Source organism: Primulina tabacum, chromosome 16, assembly GCF_025594145.1.
Source record: "Primulina tabacum isolate GXHZ01 chromosome 16, ASM2559414v2, whole genome shotgun sequence".
Classification (NCBI taxonomy): Eukaryota; Viridiplantae; Streptophyta; class Magnoliopsida; order Lamiales; family Gesneriaceae; genus Primulina; species Primulina tabacum.
Window position 1 is genome coordinate 7095620 of NC_134565.1, and position 20329 is coordinate 7115948.

General features: G+C 38.6%; 2 protein-coding genes across 10 annotated transcripts; one reads left to right on the forward strand and one right to left on the reverse strand.

The window, feature by feature from the left end:
- The first annotated feature begins 1224 nt into the window (after positions 1 to 1224).
- Positions 1225 to 14947, forward strand: LOC142529049 (formin-like protein 20). 9 transcript variants are annotated; one of them, XM_075634421.1, is made up of 18 exons: positions 1229 to 1811; positions 2572 to 3278; positions 3365 to 3586; positions 3664 to 5599; positions 5636 to 6206; positions 6426 to 6555; positions 7117 to 7188; positions 7935 to 8033; positions 8137 to 8178; positions 9369 to 9449; positions 9523 to 9573; positions 9654 to 9735; positions 10265 to 10359; positions 13204 to 13275; positions 13355 to 13471; positions 13790 to 13858; positions 13954 to 14020; positions 14102 to 14947. In XM_075634421.1, exons 1-18 carry the CDS (start codon positions 1739 to 1741, stop codon positions 14254 to 14256), a joined length of 4641 nt encoding a protein of 1546 aa, XP_075490536.1. In that variant the 5' UTR covers positions 1229 to 1738; the 3' UTR covers positions 14257 to 14947. The 9 variants fall into 9 exon arrangements, 5 of the variants coding, with proteins under 5 accessions (XP_075490538.1, XP_075490540.1, XP_075490536.1 ...); XM_075634422.1 differs by having other exon boundaries at positions 3664 to 4345; positions 4475 to 6206; XM_075634423.1 differs by having other exon boundaries at positions 1228 to 1811; positions 3664 to 6206; positions 14140 to 14947.
- A 988-nt stretch (positions 14948 to 15935) lies between these two features.
- Positions 15936 to 20082, reverse strand: LOC142528766 (putative xyloglucan 6-xylosyltransferase 5). Its single transcript, XM_075633920.1, has 2 exons — positions 18441 to 20082; positions 15936 to 16245 (listed from the first exon to the last, which is right to left on the reverse strand). Exon 1 carries the CDS (start codon positions 19836 to 19838, stop codon positions 18474 to 18476), a length of 1365 nt encoding a protein of 454 aa, XP_075490035.1. The 5' UTR covers positions 19839 to 20082; the 3' UTR covers positions 15936 to 16245; positions 18441 to 18473.
- Positions 20083 to 20329: the final 247 nt, after the last annotated feature.

Here is a 20329-nt window from a genome sequence, read left to right on the forward strand (position 1 = left end):
CGAATGGTCCAGGTCAGAGTAAAATCGCAGGAAGAGTTCATTATAGGCCAGATAGGTGAGTGCCCGAGAGGTCTTTTTCCCAGGCTATTGAACGTCCGGGTCCTCACTAGACTTCCCGAGAACTTTCTACCCGGACCACCTCGATACGAGCACCACACTCAACACTAGTATAATAGAGTGTGAACGGATGTCCTATCTCTGACACCGATCCAAGTGGTTGACAAAATCAGGTGGTGTGGATGTGACTAGTATGAGATTTGACATGTCAGAATATAGGGTATGATCAACTGCTCTACCATAATCAGTAGGTAGCACGCAGAACGAGATCATCATCATTTCTCATACTATAAATAACATGTTCTCTCTTTGCATTTAATTCATTCAGATATTGAATACAACAGTATTCATTGCTCATTTATTTCTAAAACTCTTCACACCAATATCACAATCATCCCTTGGTTACATTGGTTCTTTGCTTGAATCATTCACTGAGTTAAGCATCGGAGTGGCTACGATGGACACCCCTCCAACGCCCATTCACGTGGTTATCTTCTTGAGTGCAGGACATCCTATTCGCTTGGTAAAGAAGTTTTCAGCTCCGATACATCTCTTATTTCCTTAATTATCTTGATATTCAATCCGGTGGAGCATCCGACCCGGCTCATCCATTTCACACGGATCGCATCAGATATATATTGACAAAATTATCCACTATTTTTTATAATTCTAATAAAAAAATATATGTGCAGTTAATATTCGAGTATCTCGCGAGTACAAATAATTGAAAACCGAATTGGGTTCGAAAATATAATCGAGCTACTCAAACTCGAATCGAGCTTAGTCAAATAATTTGAATTGAGTTTTAACCGAATTACTCATGAACAATTTGGTTTAGTTACATCTCTAGCTTACATATGATTTTAAAAAAAATTGAGTTTCATAATTATCAAAGGGCAAGGACTCAAATTTTTTTAAATATTTTTTTTATTTAAAAAATTACAATTACATTATATAATATTATTTTATATTTTAAGTATACCAAATTTTTTTTAGACAACTCATAAATGTCCAATCTTTGACAACCGTGTTTTGAATCACAGCCCACGTGACATTATCAAACAAAATTAATTATATTATAATGAATAAAAGAGTAAAAAAAGACAACTAAAAGAGTAAAAATACAAAAATATAAAGTCGGGTCCCTTTTGTCCGGGTCGGGTCTGTCTCTATCATTTCATTTCCCCTGTGATCCAATTTCCCCCCTTTTCTTTTGCAAATGGCGAAAGATCACATTATTTCATCATTTTGCCCAAAAAACTTGTGTCTAATCCTTTGTCGGAACATTATTTTCATCTTTTTTCAATCACAATCCGACTTTAATTGCCCCGTCGCATTTCTTCCCCTACCCCAAACCCTAAGATTGCAATGTGCATTGATTTTTACTACTGACACTGCCTGAGGTTTCTCATTCTTGGATTTATTCGACCTGTTTCATCTGATTTTTCAGTTTGTTTCTGGTGATTTACTGTTGGATTGCTACGAGGTCAAAACCCTCGTCTGGAATTGTGAAATTTGATGTGGGTTTCTTTGATTCTTGGATTTTGATTGCATTGTGGCAGTGATTGGCGGATTGTGGAGATTTGGGGGTTAGCTGGGTAGACTTGAACGGGGATATTTGGGAAATTGAACTGGAAAGAAGGGGTTTTGGATCCGATCGGGGGTAAAACAGCGCCATTAGATGGCGCTGTTCAGACGCTTCTTCTATAGGAAGCCGCCTGATCGGCTTCTTGAGATTTCTGAAAGGGTATATGGTATGTCGTGGCCCCCTTTGTTATTTTTTTTTTTGTGTGGTTTTTTTAGCTCAACCATGTTTGAATCAAAAGGTCTCCGAAATGGAGTCAGGGGCCAGTTTTTGGGGTTGATTGCTTCAAGAGTTGAATTTCCTGCTCTACTTTGCAAGAATTTTTGTTGCTGTTTAACTTGGTTAGGCCCTTAACAACTATTTACTAGAACTTGAAGTTTTTAAGTCTGGTTATTCTCGGATTAAGTCTGAAAATGATATATTGTAGTTTGTTTTGAAAGTATTAAGAACTGCTGAGTGTTGATATTTCAGAGTTTGGTATGTTAGTTCGTCTTGAGTTTATACAGCAAAACAAAATCTTAAACTCGTCAGACATTAAGATTTCAGGTGGGGTGAAAAGGGTTTCAGATCATTAGTCCGTGGCATCATTTTACTTCATTTTTGTTTTGTAAAGGCGGTGTAAAATTTCTATGATTTTAATGAGAGCCATATTGTTTTCGAAGGCATTGACTACATATTATAAGATTAAAACTGTATCTTGAATTTCAACATCAGTTATTATTTTATGGTTTCTCCTATTTTTAATTTGTTATTTTGCAAATTTAAGTAATAAATTTTGAAATACTTTATGCATTGAACTTGCTGAAAACCGTATTTTATGGCTGTGTTTTACAATGTAACATGGTTCCACGGGAAACAGCTTTTAGGACTCTTACCGGGTTTGTGATTTGCATGATATGGTGATTCTATCTGATTTGTTCTCGATGCAGTGTTCGATTGCTGCTTCTCCACTGATGTGCTTGATGAAGATGAGTACCGATCATACATGAATGGGATTGTGGCTCAGTTACAAGATCACTACCCTGACGCTGCTTTTATGGTTTTTAATTTCAAAGAAGGGGAACGGCGGAGCCAACTCTCTGATGTATTATCTCAGTATGATATGACAGTCATGGACTACCCTCGGCAATATGAAGGGTGTCCACTTTTACCGTTGGAGATGATCCACCATTTCTTAAGATCCAGTGAGAGCTGGTTATCCCTCGAGGGCCAGCAAAATGTTCTTTTGATGCATTGTGAAAGGGGAGGATGGCCTGTCCTTGCATTTATGCTCGCTGGTCTTCTTCTTTACAGAAAACAGTACACTGGCGAGCAGAAGACCTTGGAAATGGTGTACAAGCAGGCACCAAGGGAACTTCTTCATCTTTTGTCTCCTCTGAATCCACAGCCATCTCAACTTAGATATCTTCAGTACATTTCTAGGAGAAATTTTGGGTCTGATTGGCCCCCATCAGATACACCTCTGTCTTTGGACTGTATAATATTTAGAAACCTTCCGCTATATGATGGTGGGAGAGGATGCCGACCTGTAGTTCGTGTATATGGTCAGGATCCTTCTTTGAAAGAATCCACTAGAAGCTCAAAGCTTTTGTTTTCATCTTCTAAATTGAAAAAGCATATTCGTCTGTATAGTCAGGTAAGCCACAGTTCATCTATTTCATATTGAATAGGGTAAGCTGTAAACAAAAATTTTTGAGGTGTTCTTATTATATTTTGCTGCAGGAAGAGTGTGAACTAGTGAAAATTGGTATTCATTGCCGTGTTCAAGGAGATGTCGTTCTTGAATGTATCCATTTTGAAAATGATCTAGCGAGGGAGGAAATAATATTAAGAGTTATGTTGCATACAGCATTTGTCAGGTCAAATGTTTTGATACTCGCCCGTGATGAAGTCGATGTTCTCTGGGATGCCAAAGACCAATTTTCTAAGGAATTCAGAGCAGAGGTAGAATTTTGTGTTGCTTGTGCTGTGTCTTCTGTTTATGAGGATTCAGATTTTGACCTTTTTTTTTTCTGGATCAGGTGCTCTTTTCAGACGTAAATTCTCTTCCGTTCATTACCACCGTAGAAACAGAAAGTGATGATGGCAATGAAACCGAAGGTGCTTCGCCTGAGGAATTTTTTGAGGCAGAAGAGATCTTCAGCAGTGTAATTGATGGTCAGGAGGGCAAGGGAGGGGAGACTGATGACCTTACAGCCCAAGCTAGCGCTCGAGTTGATGAAAATCATCACAAAGAAATCTTGAAGGATGAGTTGGATCATCATGCATTTCAAGATTGTGCCGCAGATGAGGCAATTCACATACAAGACATCAAGGTGGATTCAAATAATAAAATCGTGCGTAATGGAAAATTAGAATCCGTGTTGGGGATATCTGATGTGTCTACTAACGCAGTAACCATATCTGTAAATGCCGGTATGCATGGAAATTTTGAAGAAGAGAACAAGGAAAGTCTGGAACCGCTCTCTGTAATGGAGAAGATTGAAAATCAAGGTTCACAACAGAATTCTTTTGCTGATGATGATAATGAGAAGTTGGTTAAGGGGTTCTCAACTGTCACAATCAAGCAGCCAGTCACCAATTTAAAACCTGCTTCAGATGCTGCTAGTTCCAATAAGAAAACTAAGCAGCAAGAGTCGCTGGGTTCGCTAGCAAGACAAGCAAAGCCAACTTCTGTATCCAGGTGGATACCTACTAATAAAGGTTCTTACACTAATTCAATGCATGTATATTATCCTCCGTCAAGACATAACAGTGCTCCTGCGGCACTATCTCTTGGCAAGGATTCCCCGGAGGAAAAATCTAAATCCCCACCTGTTGCTGCATCTTCAGAATCTACAGCTACAACTGACAGGCCAATTGCATCAGGCCATGGGAAGCATTCATCTTGTCCATCATCATTAGATTTGTCGCTCGTACGAGAGGTCTCTTCCACAAGTCTACCCTCATCACCAAAGGTAGAGAGTGAGGTCCATGAACTTATTGCAGCTCCATCATTTCCTCCTCAACCGTCACCACCTCCTACACCTCCACCATTTTCATCTGCAAGTGTTGCCATTGCTTTTCCTAAAAGCTCACCACGCCCTCCCCCACCTCCTTCCTTGCCACTGCCATATTCTCAAAGTACAGATTTTACTCAGTTGCTGTGTTCTACTCTATCACCATCCCCGCCTTTTAAAAATGCAAACTTAAGTACCAATTCGGGGGTGATTTTTCTTCCACCACCTCCTCCACCTCCACCACCACCACCACCACCACCACCTTCCAACTTTTCCAATTTTCAGAACATTAGTAAAAATTTTCCATCAATACCTCCACCTCCACCTCCGCCTCCGCCTCCGCCACTTGCTCCACCTTCCAACCTTTCTAATTTTCAGAATGTTAGTCGAATTTTACCATCTGTACCTCCGCCACCGCCTCCTCCTCCTCCTCTTCCTCCTCGGTCATCTCGGAGTTATGTTCTAGCACTTACGCCAAGTTCCCCACCTCCACCACCGCCACCACCGTTTACTCCTGTATCCTTCTCGCAAAGATCTTCCAATATAGAGATACCTCTATCTCCATCTCCGGCTTCACTTGGCGTCCAATTTAACCACCAACCAACACCTCCAATCCACGGGGTCCCAAATTTTCCCTTACATGGAGCACCTCCACCTCCACCTCCATTGCTCGGCACTACGCCATCCTTGCCTTCTGCACCGCCACCACCCCCAGTTCATAGGGCACCACTCCCTCCATCTATGAGGGTGCCACCTCCACCTCCACCTCCACCTCCACCTCCACCAATACCAATCAATAGAGTTCCTGAACCACCTCTGCCTCCTCCTATGCTCCGGGCCTTTGTGTCGCCACCACCACGTTCTTTGCCAGGTGCCCCAATACCACCTCCGCCACCCCCTGGTGGTCCACCTCCACCTACACGTGGAGCCCCAAAGCCACCTCCTCCACCCATGTTTTGTGGCCCACCTCCACCACCTCCATCCATAAGTAGAGGCCCACCTCCACCACCTCCTCCTCCTCCCCCCGCCGGAGGCCCACCTCCACCACCTCATTCGCCCATGTTTGGATGCTCGTCTCCGACTCCACCTCCTCCTCCTGGAGGTACAACACCTCCTCTTACACGTGGAGCCCCACCTCCACCTTCACCTCCTCTATCCATGTTTGGTGGTCCACCCCCACCACCTCCGCCCATAGGAAGAGGCCCACCTCCACCTCCTCCACCCATGTTTGGTGGCCCACTTCCACCTCCTCCGCCCACAGGAAGAGGCCCACCTCCACCACCTTCTCCTGGAAGTCGGGCACCTGGTCCACCGGCACCTCCAGGACCTCCTAGACCTCCAGGTGTTGGACCACCCCCACCACCACCATTTGGTACAAAAGGACCAGCAGTAGATGGTAGAGGGTTATCTGCAAGTGGTGGGCGTGTGCCTTCACGTCCTCCTGGTATGTTAGGTGCTCCAGCACCTCGAAGATCTACCTTAAAACCACTTCATTGGAGCAAGGTTACTAGGGCATTACAAGGAAGCTTGTGGGAAGAATTGCAGAGATACGGAGAACCTCAAGTGTATTTCTCGATCTCTGCTGATTTAACTTTTTTATTTTGAACTGGGAAATTCTTGTCTTTCTTCATTAGTTTTACTAATTTTTTGAAAGTTCTAACACTCCTCCCCCAATCCCCAGAAAGAATTACCTAACATAGCACTATGTAACAATTTTTTTCTATTTTCTTTCTTTATTGCTTCTCGATTTCCTTTCTCTGCTGATACTCTGCACTGTAATCTAGTGCACCAGAATTTGATGTGTTGGAACTTGAGACTCTATTCTCTGCGACAGTGCCGAAGTCAGATAGTGCAGGAGGCAAATCTGGTGGTCGCCGGAAGTCTGCTGGATCTAAGCCTGAAAAAGTCCATATGGTAATGTTGTATGAATCTTATAATCGTTTTCTCTCGCAAGAAATTTGTTTCTGGGAAATTATAAGGTTAATAGATTCCATAATGAGGTTGTATTAGTGAAATTGTGATGTACAAATAAGTTCAGTTGATTAAAGTTATGTATAGGCGACAGCCCAAATAGCTTGAGAACACCTAAAAGTAAACTGTCTGGTAACAAATGGTATATTCATTTGTGTTATACTCACGAAGAGGAATCGTTTTGTGAAATGCACAATTATGCTATTCTCTGTCCAGATATCAGCATAACTTCAGAGTTGGTGTTCATTATATTGATACCTTTTTAATCTGAAGGGAAACCTGCCCAGCGGTGATAAATTAGATTTTACTATTTCAATATATAAATAGTTAAAAATTTCTATCTCGTTTTATTAATATTTTCCCCCTCTGATTTAGCGGTGTGTATCTTTTGGATCATGAAGGTGTCTGATTACCAATTTGAATACGTGGGTTGGGGACCTATTTCACACTTTGACTAATTTTTCTTGCTTTTAGTTTCTCAATTCAACACATTCTCTTTGGCAGGTTGACCTTAGGAGGGCAAATAATACCGAAATTATGCTCACCAAAGTGAAAATGCCACTTCCAGACATGATGGTAAGCTAAATATGCTATAAGTTTCCTATTTATTATTTTTGTTCTCAATATGTAAGTTCTTTCAGTTGACAACAACCACATGTTTGACCTAAACTGATGTCTTATCTCTTTCGGTAATTTAATTTATTATTTGGAAACCGTTTTGGTACTTTGAATACATTTTTTTGTTTAAAATTGTCATGTGTGCATAAGGAGATAAACTTGTTGTGTTGAATCGTTTGAAATTTCCAACAGAATGACTCGAGGATAACAATAAAAAAGCAACAATGGTGATGAGGCAACAAAAGTTGACTCGTGATTACATATTCTGGAGAAAATGTACCTAATAAAGTTATATAAGAGGATATGGTGGTGTTAGAACCAACTACTGACTGTCATAATCCGATGTCGAGTTTTTATGGAGTTCAAAAGCTTTTGTTCTGCTGAATGGAGTAAAAACGTATCGCCAATTATAAAAATTGTTTGCGTGACATGTCATTCCCATTAGAACAGTGGTTAACATAATTGCAAAAAAGAGAAACAATTTAGAGAAAGTTAGATAGTAATTTGAAATTAAATATTTTAAGACCAGGCCACTCACCAGCTTTCAGAAAAATGTCCTTTTCAACCCTTTTTGTCTATTTCATTCGTGTTCAAATAGACTCTATGGGTGGAGGTGATCCTACCTCCTAACTGTTTGTGGTTATGCCTACTAAATTGCGGCTTTTCGATATTCTTACAACAGCATGGATGGTTCACTTTGACAGGCTGCAGTACTTGCTTTGGATGAATCAATTTTAGATGCGGATCAAGTTGAAAATCTTATTAAATTTTGTCCAACAAAGGAAGAGATGGAACTTCTCAAGGTGAAGCTTATTTCCTTATGTATTTTTACACAAGTTCATGGTATTTCACTAATCTGGGGATCCATTATTTTCTTTTCATTGATTTTTAAATTTCACTTTTTAGGGATACACGGGAGACCTTGATAATTTGGGCAAATGTGAACAGGTGTGCACACTGGATCATGACTTGTGCTATTTTCTGTTGATTTTGTTCTTGATTTTGCTTGCCATGTTTTTGCCCGTGGTGTATGGATTTAGTCCGCATATTTTTTTCCTAGTAGCATTGGTTTTGATCAAGTACTAGTTAATAATGGTCTGTCATGCAAAGTGCTAGAATTTTAAGCGTACTCCAAATAACTGATATTGAGATCAGCCTATAAATGGACAGTTTCCACGGCATAAGAGCTTGACTTTTTTTGTTTTTTCGACTTTTTGGGATTTCTTTCTTCACATAAATATATAATGTCTGTTTATGCGAGCTGAACTGGGTTTGATACTGAACTGATTGAAACTTCAGTGTGCAACCAGATTTTGACTGTACCCAAATGTCAGCATCGATACTGTGTTGGTACATTTTGACAGTATCTGAAATTTTGTTTATGCAAGTGCAATTTCTAGTACTTGTACATCAATGACTGGACCAACACTGTTCGTCTTTTAATGCCTGCATATTGTTGGAGAAGCTTGTAACATAGAAATTGGATTCCCGACTCCTCGTAAATCTATTGCTGGTATCTTTGTGTAGTCACAGAACTATTTTTCATGCTCTGTAATACTTGATAGAAATCACTACAAGATATCTCTGGAGAGTGGAGACCTGATTTTTAGTACTACTGGACCACCACTTTCTATCCATAGTAATCATCTCAACATCACAGTCCTCAAAAATGCCTATTACACTGTTTCCAAGCAGTAACTTTGACTGTTTCTTAAGTCAGAGCCTGGTTAAACTTTTGCGGCGTCAGAACAGCTAATTATTCACCAAAAATTGACAGACCTTTGAAATAGTAAATATTTTCCATTTAGCAAATCAAATTTCAGATAGCTGTGATAGAGAATTGGTTTATAACGTTTTGATCAGTTGTAAAAATTCATTTTCAGTTCTACATAGAAATGGATTTCTGAGATAAGATTGGTTAATATCCTCTATAATTTGGGAAAAAGTGCATATGAGGCATTGGCAATGATCTTACTTTGGTTGTAACTTGTTTATGTATTGTGTGTGTGTTATTTTTATGTTTACCTTTCTTTTAATGTGTGCTATTTGTTTACCTTTCTTTTAAATTTAAATGACAATTTTTTACATTTTTTAAACTCTAAAGGGATCCATTGTTCGATGATTTACTTCTCTTTCAGTTTTTCCTAGAGCTGATGAAGGTGCCACGAGTGGAATCTAAACTTAGAGTTTTCTTATTCAAGATTCTATTCTATTCTCAGGTTTGTTGTGGGACATTTATGGACTTCCTGAGAATTTCTTAGTGTGCATGCCTAAATTTGTGTTTCATCTCAGGTTTCTGATTTCAAAAAAAGCTTGACCATCGTAAATTCTTCTTGTGAAGAGGTACGTTAAAAATGCCACTGATTGTGTGTTGGTTGTTTTTACATTCTGGATATGACAACTTTACCTTTCACTCGCATTAGGTTCGACAATCCCTCAAACTGAAAGAAATCATGAAGAAAATTTTATATCTTGGAAATACTTTGAATCAGGGAACTGCCAGAGGTACTAACCTTTTCCTGAAAGGTGTCATGTTTGGTTTTTGGACTGTGTGGCCTTGTTGCATATGCTGATAAATGTCTTACCTTACTGGATAAAGCGAAGTTTTTTATTTTCAATAAACCTCTGCGATTCTCAAGCATAAATGAAGCTCCAACTACAAAAATGAACATGAAAGGCATATGATTTCCACATCTGATCACCCACCAAACACAAAAAAAAAAAAAAAAAAAAAACAAAAAGCAAAAAAAGAAAAGGAAACAAAAGAAGAGAAAAAGAGAAAAAAACAAGCACCAGTAAATCCAAAGCTGGATCATACGATTCACACCCTTGACCAAGTCTGCCTACCTTTTCTAATTTCGATCATCTCTCTTTCCCTCCATGTGGTCTCCTTCCCTCCCCCTGTTTTTTTATAGTTGTGTGAAGAAACTGAATCCAAAGGCCCAAGCTGGATTAATATGTTGTAGTTGCTATATCACGTGGCAGAAAAAATTTGAGAAGAATCTTACTCTGACATCATTGTTTCCACTTTCAGGTGCAGCAATTGGATTCAAGTTGGACAGTCTTTTGAAACTCACCGACACACGTGCCTCAAATAGCAAGATGACACTCATGCATTATCTGTGTAAGGTATTGACCTGTTGCTTTTTAGTCCTTCCTTTTTTCTTAATTTGCTGTAGCTGGTCTTCCAAATACCTCCACTGCTTCCTAGGATATACATGATATCGAGTTCAATATGATAAAATGCTTTTTTTTTTGTCCTGCATGAATCAATCCAAATTATGATTGACCATCTTGACTCGACCAGTGGATGGGATATGTATCTTCAATTTCTATATAAATTAATAAATGTGTGCTGTAATTCATTGACATTGTTTACTTCTGCAAGTACAAATTCGATAATATGTATGAGTTAGTGCATCCCTCCAGTTCTCCAAAACAATGATTTTTTGTTTTCATGTCTACATTTATCTTCCAAAACTGCCAGATTTTCTGAGGTGCTTGCCCTCCCATCTGTGCTAAACAATATTTGGTGGTTGGCTTGAGAATCAATGTAGAAAGAAAAATGGCAAAGGTGTGTCCATGAGAGAAATTGGAAAATTGGATTTCAGTGATAAATGACAAAGTCGTACCATGAACTTGACATAATTTATGGATTATGTCAAAAGGGCTGGTTGTAGCGTTCTTACCCGAGTCACTACTAAACAGATTAATAGGGATGCAAAATTTAAAACTTGATAACAACAATTAAATAACGAAAACCAAATAACTTAATCATCTTACAATCCAAACGAAAACAGAATAATAATTTCAGTCTCAAACGTTAATACAATGATATCAAAAATATAATCCTGCATGAGATTACGAGAAACCAATTAAAACCTCCACTGGATCACCACCGAAAACCAAACTGCTATGGCCGTCTGAACTGTCCAACTTAAGATCTGCGTCGTGGAATGGGGTGCCCAAGATGAAAACAAGGACGTGAGTGACAATCGCCCAATACGAGAATGTCCCAGACGCCCACTACGAGAATGTACGAGTATACAAACTGATATGATGCATGTAAAATTCAATATGCTCGGATATCAAGGGTCAAGTCAAGAATGTCATGCTTAGTTTAGAGGTGCCTGAGTGTGTAGCCTCTGATCTGCCCTAAGCACGTTTTGGCTCCCACACTTATCATAAGACGTGGAACTACAATGTCCAGGGTCATCAGAGCTGGCATGTCCCGTTGGGCACTGTAGCTCTCGATGCCTAACCGTCCACAATATAAAATAGGGCTGAGCGGCCCTGACAAACGCGGTACATCACAAAAGATATCGGGCCCAACATGATATGTCATGCATATAATGCCAAAACAATAAAACATGTATCGTGCATCAGATAAATATGCAACATATCAGGGTGTATACTACGCTTGGATGTCTCAGTCAGTACACCACGTATCTTACTAAAACAATCTGATAGAAAGTTTACTCGTCTGAACCTAGACGATACCAATATAGTGAAATCACTATCAAACCATATCCTGAATTATCAAACATGCTTTAAAGTTCATCCCAATGATCTTTAAATTACTTTAACGCTTCAGAATTATACATGTGTCCGTCGTCAGCCTGCTGATGATGTCTCAATCTACATGTCCGTCTCGATTTGCGTGTCTCGGTTCACCGACCATTCCTCGAGTTGACACTAGCTCCGAAGCTTCCCGACACTAAACTGCCCTATAAACTAGTTAGAAAACCTACGGTATATGGCTAGAACTCGAGAGAGTTAGCTGTGGGAAAGCGGTGTAGGAATTCAGCATCTATTTATAGATTGTATCCGGACTAGTTCAGAAAATCCGAAATCAATCTTATCTGCCACGTGTTATATAATCTCATTCGTCTAGTTGGATTTATCGGGATAATGTAATATGAAGTAGATTGTGTGGTCCATTTTAAAGTCGGTGGATCCCAACAGGTTGTCGAATTATCAATTCTTTAATGATGCTTAATTAACAACTCTTTTATTATATCTTAATTAATATTTCATTTAAAATAAGGATTCGGGTCGTTACACTGATTGAGTATGATATAGTGCATGGCTAATGGAAGGCAGACGGTGGGATGAGAAAAGATTAGGATTTATGGATGAAGCTTTGCATTTTTTACGACTTTTCTGTTGGTCCTTGCAAGGTATTTCAATGTATCACGTGTTCGGTTTTCAGAAAGGCAAAAATTCTATGAAACCAGTTCTTCAACCCACCTGTTCGTTCCTGTTCCATTCCATCTTACTGGGATAATTGTCCCAATGTTGTCATGTTTTATAATGGACCAGGGAGAACATTTGTTTCTTGTTGAATCTGGATGTACAGTCCTTTTTTTTTTAAGAACTGAAAGCACAGCCGGAAGCTTTTTTGTCATCTGTCAAACTGCTACTTATTCTCTTGTTTCCTCGCTAATTGATCCAGACCTTTCTTCCATTTCTTTCTTTCTTTCTTCTCTCTCTCTCTCTACTGCAGCTTTTGCACTTACACCACATCCACGAGATAGAATGCAGCTGTCAATGCATTATTTTTTTTCTCCTTCCATTCGCATATGATGCCAATTTAGAGCGCATAAATTTTATTTGCCTAGTGTTACTTTGTGCGACTACCTGCAATAAACCTTTATAAGAAAGGAAAAGGGCTTAAATAAGTAATTACCTATGTACAACAACAAAGTAATGACTACTTACATTTGTCCAGTCTCTGTAAAATATAGTTACAAGTATATCTGATTAGCAGGTTTTGAAAGCCATGGCGTAGCACATAGAAAATTTGAGCTTAGAATCTGTAGCATGAAAAAAAATTAAACCTTGGAACAACTTCACATTGTTGCAGACTACCCTGCTTCCCGTGATGTAGCCATTTACACTAGAGTGCTTAGGCATCTTGAGAAAGGTCACTACTCAGTAACTCATTTGTGTTTTTATCATCTTTTATATTAGGTACTTGCATCTAAATCACCATCTCTTTTAGACTTTCACAAAGATCTTATTAGCCTGGAAACGGCCTCAAAGGTTGGTATTTGTTCTCTGAGTTCACCATAGATTTTAAATCACTGTAGAAAGGCTTGCGTAATTAGAAGTTTCTTTGTAGATACAATTGAAATCTTTGGCTGAGGAAATGCAAGCCATTATCAAGGGTTTAGAAAAGGTAAAGCAGGAGTTGGCTACTTCAGAGAATGATGGTCCTGTATCTGAAACTTTTCGCAGGGTATTATTTTAACCTGCTTTAAGTTGCTATTCCACCATAAAACTTGAATTTATTTTGAAGTTTGTTTTGTGGATTATTTTTTCCTTGGTTCTTTCATTCCAAAGATTTGAAAGCTACAATGTCACCAGAAGATCGACTTTTATTTTCTTTGACAGAATTTGAGAGAATTATTTTTACCTGCTTTAAGTTGCTATTCCACCATAAAACTTGAATTTATTTTGAAGTTTGTTTCGTGGATTATTTTTTCCTTGTTCTTTCATTCCAAAGATTTGAAAGCTACAATGTCACCAGAAGATTCACTTTTATTTTCTTTGACAGAATTTGACAGAATTTGTCAGTGCTGCTGAGATAGAAGTGTCCTCCGTAACAAATCTGTATTCCACTGCGGTACCTATCCACCTGGATTATTTTGTAAAAATTATTAGATAACCTCACATGTGACCGTGATCATAATGGCTTTCATCAATGCTATTGTTTACCAGGGAAGAAATGCAGATGCATTAGCTCTATATTTTGGTGAGGATCCAGCCCGATGCCCATTTGAGCAAGGTAGCATGATGATCTTTTTTCTGTTCTCGATTGACTTTTGGGATTGCAGATCACTGAGTCGATGTCTTAACATGTATGCAGTTACTGCAACCCTCTTAAACTTTGTGAGGTTGTTTCAGAAAGCTCGTGAAGAAAACTGTAGACAGGCTGAACTAGAAAAGAAGAAAGCTCAAAAGGAGGCTGAAATGGAGAATGCGAAGGGAATAAATCTAACCAAGAAAGGCGTAAAAGATTGAGAATTGTTTAATGTTTTGATGATTTCTTTCGCATTGGTCAGTATATGATGAGTTGAAGTTGTTGATCGGCCATGAGCTTTTAACTGTATTGAACTTATTTGCTTTATGGGTTCAAAGAACATGGAGTTGGAGGGAGCTCTTGAGGCTTTACGAAACCCGAGTTTTGCTGATAAGGAAATCGAGAAGTGAACCATGGTACTTTGCAGCTTAGATGGTGCAAATGTCTAATTTATCCCAAGCCTCAGGCCAAATGAGTTGTCGGGGAATGATTTTGGCACTTTCACCTTTGTCGAGAGAAATTTTTCGAGTTGGTTGGATTGTTTCATCGAATTTGGCTCGATTTAGGTGCCTTGACCCTTTGGGACATCTGCTTGCGAAAGGATAGGCGACTGAAATTGTAAAAGCAGATCTCAACAAAATGTACCACGACATTTGTACAGAGAACACTAACCCTGTAGGTATATCAGCGCTAATTCCTTTGTTGTATCATATAAATTGATTTGGCTATTAGTATATACTCAAGTTTCCATAAAACTTTGCTGTGTATAGAAGAAACTATAGAGAAGTTGTAAGAATAGGCTGTGCTAGTTCAGTCATGTAGTCAGGTTACAGTGTTTAGGCTTAATAAATTTTGATTCAATTTATGCAAGCTCTTCAATATGTTGATTAATAAACACATTGTTTCGGGTCTGCCGTATGATATCTTTTTATTTTATTTTTTCAGCGACTAAAATGGCTCGAATCCATCTATAGACTCAGCGTGTACAAACGTTGTTGTGTTGAATCGATAAAATTAGTCTTTAGATGTATCATCTGTCTTTCTGGTCCTTCATTCATATGTCAGCTTCTTTGCTCCTCAGAGCCTCATTGAGAAATTTGATTGCGGCGACTGAGAAATATGGAAACTTATTCAATTTACAAAAGTTGACAAATATAGCATGAGGCATCCTTTGGTGTGCATCATTTCATTTGGCTGGAGTTTTACAATAATTAAATTTTAGAAAAAGTCATGTCATTACTTTTCAATATATTATCTCATCTTTTAGCATCTCATTTTGCGAGTTTTGTGCCGGCTGTGTTTACTAAGATTTATAGTAGTAACATATATACTGTTTTATGCTGAAATATAAGGCGAGGTACCATCGGGCAAACTACTTTGATATATCATATATAGTGTCATTTACATAATGATGATTGAATTAAAGTTGGTTCAGTTGTTTCGGAATTTAATTAAATAAGCCAAGTATAATTAAACCAGTGATTGTTTCGTAATTTAGTTTAAAAAGCCAAACATAATTAAACCAGTGATGTAGAATTATTTGAGTACAACCATTGTGAGGAACAATAAAGTTGCACTACAAGGATGCCATTTTTGTGCTCTATCATAGTATAAAATTTTCATGAGAGCAATATTGCAAATTATGGCAATGTCCTGCGATATATATCGAGCATCATTTTATCATTCACATTTTATATGTTTGAAATTTGTCATTTGCAAAAGATGTTCACAAAGGCAAATAGAATCAAATCCATGAAATATTTGCCCACTTCAATAATTGAAGGGTCTTAATTTTTTTTAAACTATATTATACACAAAACTATAATATATCTCGAGAATCGTCGCGTTTTAAAACTTAGTGCACATATACACTGTGCTTGCCCGAACTGTTACAATAATATTATGAAAATTATAATTGTAAAGTTCACTAACCAAATCTACTTCTGTGCCAAATACAAATCATAAAGAGTAACAAACGAATGAAGAATTTATCATTCTGCATTCTCCCAAAAGCACAATATCCTTCTGGACAAGGACAGTGAGAGTTTTACAACATTCCCAGTGAGAGAACTTTGGTATTCGGAATAAATATGAAACATCAAAAGGACAACTTTCTTTCGTGTTCTCCGGCACTCAAAACAGTGCAACGAGATGAAATTCCAAGAGCGTCTTTAGCCGTAAGCAGATTCACAAATCCGTATACGGTGAAGCTGCATAAAAGAGCAAACTCGATAAAAAAATATGTTTCACCAAGCAAGGTCATAGTAACATGACAATTATCATACCGACCAATCAATGGAAATAGTCAAAATTATTTATCCTCTCTATTTCAGTTGGGTGTAATAAGTACAAGGACTTCCGGGTTGGAAATGGTGGTTTGGATGGAACCTAAATTCCAGTCAACTTCAAAATTCAAGATCTGGAAATGTTGCAGATGTATCCTCCTCAAGGTTATCATTGCCCAGAATACCACAGACATTACCTCACATAACCATCTAAATCAAAGAGAGATTTTATCCCCATTACCTCCTCTCCATTAAATGAGAGAGAGCCAAAGACTATTGTGCTTCTAACCAACTCTTTCTAGATGTAAGAGTTCCCATTCCTAGGGATGTAGTCTAGCAAAGAAAAAATTTTTTGATATGTTTTTTCGTCAATAGGACAGACTCCTCTCCCTTAATCGTTTTCCACCCAATTTTGGCAAGCAAAATTAGCAAATAGATAATTACGTTTCTAGACTCCCTGATATCCAATCCCCACACTATTCATTTTTGGTAGTGTTCTGTGACAAGGTGAATTTTCTTGTATGGCAGTGGCCGAAAGTAAGTTCCATTGCGTGTACCCAGATGGTTGTGAACACCTGAAGGGAGCCTAAGGATTGCAGACATGAACCTCGAAAACAATTGCTGGTATGAATAGGATTGGCAGCAGTAACAGTTCGAATAAATGTAGCTCTCCCAGCTAGATCAAGAGATTTTATCTTCCAACCAGTTAGTCTCTGTCACACCCCGTCGATGAGATCTCTATATAAAGGAAGGGAAATCCTCGAGCAAATTATGGGAATTACAAGGTTTTACCCAGGTCATATCCTTTAATCTTAAAAAAAAATTTAAAAAATAGAAAATTCCATAAGTCTTGAGAAATGAAAATTCCTAGAATACAACTCACGTTCGTGGCCCTATGTTCCATTACTTTATAGAACAAGGTTTGGCACTCAAGGAAGTAGACTCCAAGCCCAGGCTGTCCCATTGCAGGTCAAGATCTCATGTGATTGTCCTAGCACTCTTGGGAATCTTTTTCCATCAGAGTCGAATTGTCTGGGAAAAAAGATGCTTGACATCCTAGATTCTCCGATAAAGTAGATATAGGCAGCCATTTCTTTCTGTTGGAACTCCTAAATTTAGGCAACTTATAATAAAAAAATAAACACAAAAGTTGGCTACCTATCAAGAAAAGCGAGTAATTTTTTCTTATATGGTTTCAGACGTGAAGGTCTTGCTTTTTCAGGGAGCATTGGTGTGTGGAGAACTGTATTTTCTTATACCAATCATTTAACAGCCTAGCCAAGCATCGTCACTGTAATTCACAGTTCAAGAGAATGACTTGGTGAACATGCTTCATTAAATAGTTATCAGATGTTGATCTAGAGCTGCAATATCGAAGTCTCGTTAAAAATAAAGTAGCTAGCAAACATAATGTGTCTAAACTCTAATCCCTCAATCTGGTTGTTGAAAACAAACACAATGGTGAAGACTAGTGGCAGATTATATCATCTATAACTAGATCTTTAGCTCTGAGACTTCTGACCGCACAAGTGTTTGAATTAGAAAACATACCTAATATTAATGATAGAGCCTATTCGACTTTAGTAAAAGGTCAAACTATCCTTCAATGATTTTGCAACAATCAGCTACATAGTATAACTACATTCTACACTAATTATTTGGCTAGTTGTAAAAGAACGTTACTTGTTACAAGGAAAACCAGGGAAAACAACTTTCTACCAACCATTGAGAAATCATATTAGAGCTGGACATAACAAGCTTATACTGAAATAGCATGTTTTGAAAGGGTAACCAAGCTATGAATCTAGCGAATGCACTTTCATAGAATTAGTCGAATAATGAATTGCCGCAGTTGCGGAAAATAGTAAATACATATAAAATACAAGCAAGTTCAAGTACTTTATTGGTTAGCAAGTTCAACAACGGACTGAAATACAAACAACTTAATTGCAGCTTGTAAATGAAAAAAATAGTTGAATAATGAAATGCCGCAGTTGCGGAAAATAGTAAATACATGTTAAATACAAGCAAGTTCAAGTAATTTGTTGGTTAACAAGTTCAACAACGGACTGAAATACAAACAACTTAATTGCAGCTTGTAACTGAGAAAGTAACATTACCTAACAGCTTTGCTGAAAGCGGCGGTGCAGAATCTAACTCCCATTTTCACCCTTTTGATGAACTGAATGTCGAAAATCAAACTGATCTACATACACCAAAGGAGTAACAGTCTCATTCCTAATCCTTTTTATATTGGGGCTCACCAATCCCCTATGCCTAAAGCCATACAAGTTCAAAACTTGATTATCCGCAAAGTTGAAAGCCCTCTCCATGCTCTTCAAACACCTCTCAACCGGATAATCCCCATAACTACCGCAAGGTTTGCAACCAACGAAATGTGTCACAAATGGCCACCTGTCATCACCCAGTCCCGGGTGGTATTTCTCAATCATTTCCTCGTATCGGTCCACTAGACCCTCCCAATATCCATGCAAATAATACGAGTTCTCAACAAAAACCTTATTCATCCACTTATCCTTTTGTGAAAGCAGCACGTATATCAATGCAGATTGATCATCTGCCTCGAATGCTGGCCGACCCTTCAAATTTGCTGTCAAGATCTTGCCAGCCTCCACACGAACAGGACCCTTGGGGCCCATTGGAGCCCAAACATCCAACAAGTCCAATGACCACTGACAATTTCGGAACAAGAAACTACCAGTGTTCAACGCGATCCACGATTTCTGATCAAACAACAGATCAGGGTAACCATGGATAACCATATTATAATCCTTGTACTTAAATACCGGTATCTCAAATGCCATATCAGTAAACAAAGCATCACTATCCATCCACCAAACCCACTCCACCTCAGGATGAGCCAACATCAACCCTCGAATCAACGGCAACTTAGCCCAATACCCTGCCAATTCCTTATCTAAATGAGCCATGTTATACACAATCTCGATCCCATGTATTCTGCAATAATCAATCTTGTTCTTTGCAGCTTTCAACAAATAATGATCTCCGATCGCATTATCACAAGGGTTTGGTGGGGATCCTGTGACAAGCAAAATCCGAGGTTTTCCATTAACATAATTGGGAAAGAGCGGATTCTTTTCAAGCCATGCCTTTCTGTCTCCATCCCAGCTATCGATTTTCGGCCCTAAAGTGAAAGTTATGTTCGGGTTGAAAAACTCCTCGGCTTGGTCATCCGGGTCCTTGTCCGAACGAATCTCGGAGAGGATCCGATTGATTTCTTCCTGGAGATTCTGATTTTCAGCTTCCGCTTCATAGGACACAAGGTTGCCGATACCAATCGTGCCGCGGAGTACGAGAATAGTAACGAATCCACATAGTATCGTGATCTTGATGTTGTTGAAGGTTTTATTGATCTGCCGACCACGTGGGAGGAGAGCGGCAGCACGGCCACGAGCTCCGCCGTTGGAGGCGGCGACTGTCGTCGGGAGCGCGCTAGAAGTCCGTTTCTGAGCTGCAAACGGGCTTTCAGAACCCATCAGCCGAGAAAATCACACAAAAACCTAGAAAAATCGTGGCTTCCTCTCTCAATTGTGGAAAGGAAAGCAAGCAAGTGGGAAGAAAGAAGGAAGAATTTACCGACCGTGTGATGGATTTGATTAATGGAATAACGTGAGAGCGTGAGCGATGAATGGGAGCTGTTTCCGGGCTGGATTTACTTAACGTGTCTCATTCTTGGACTCCATTGTCACCTCTTATTCCATGATTGCTACACTAGTAAACATTAAACACAAATAATTCTCATGTGTGTTAAAAGATCGATCCAAACCATTTTGTATTATATTATTAATTAGCTTTCTAACATATAAACAATTTAACTTTCTGACATGGTTATTAAAGTTAACCATGTTAAATTGTTTATATATATTTTTTTTTATTGTCAATTAAATGTGTCGTTTTTTGTTAATTATATTCTGATGAAATATTGTGTAATATATGTTGATTTGAATTAAAAATTATATATTTGTTA

What these genes read in the sequence shown, in the direction of transcription:
- LOC142529049 (XM_075634420.1), top strand. Translation starts at nt 1,739, where the DNA reads ATGGCGCTGTTCAGACGCTTCTTCTATAGGAAGCCGCCTGATCGGCTT. An exon ending in AGATTCTATTCTATTCTCAG is followed by an intron (nt 9,450 to 9,522) that starts GTTTGTTGTGGG and finishes GTTTCATCTCAG; the next exon opens with GTTTCTGATTTCAAAAAAAG. An exon ending in CAAATCTGTATTCCACTGCG is followed by an intron (nt 13,859 to 13,953) that starts GTACCTATCCAC and finishes ATTGTTTACCAG; the next exon opens with GGAAGAAATGCAGATGCATT.
- LOC142528766 (XM_075633920.1), bottom strand. Translation starts at nt 19,838, where the DNA reads ATGGGTTCTGAAAGCCCGTTTGCAGCTCAGAAACGGACTTCTAGCGCG.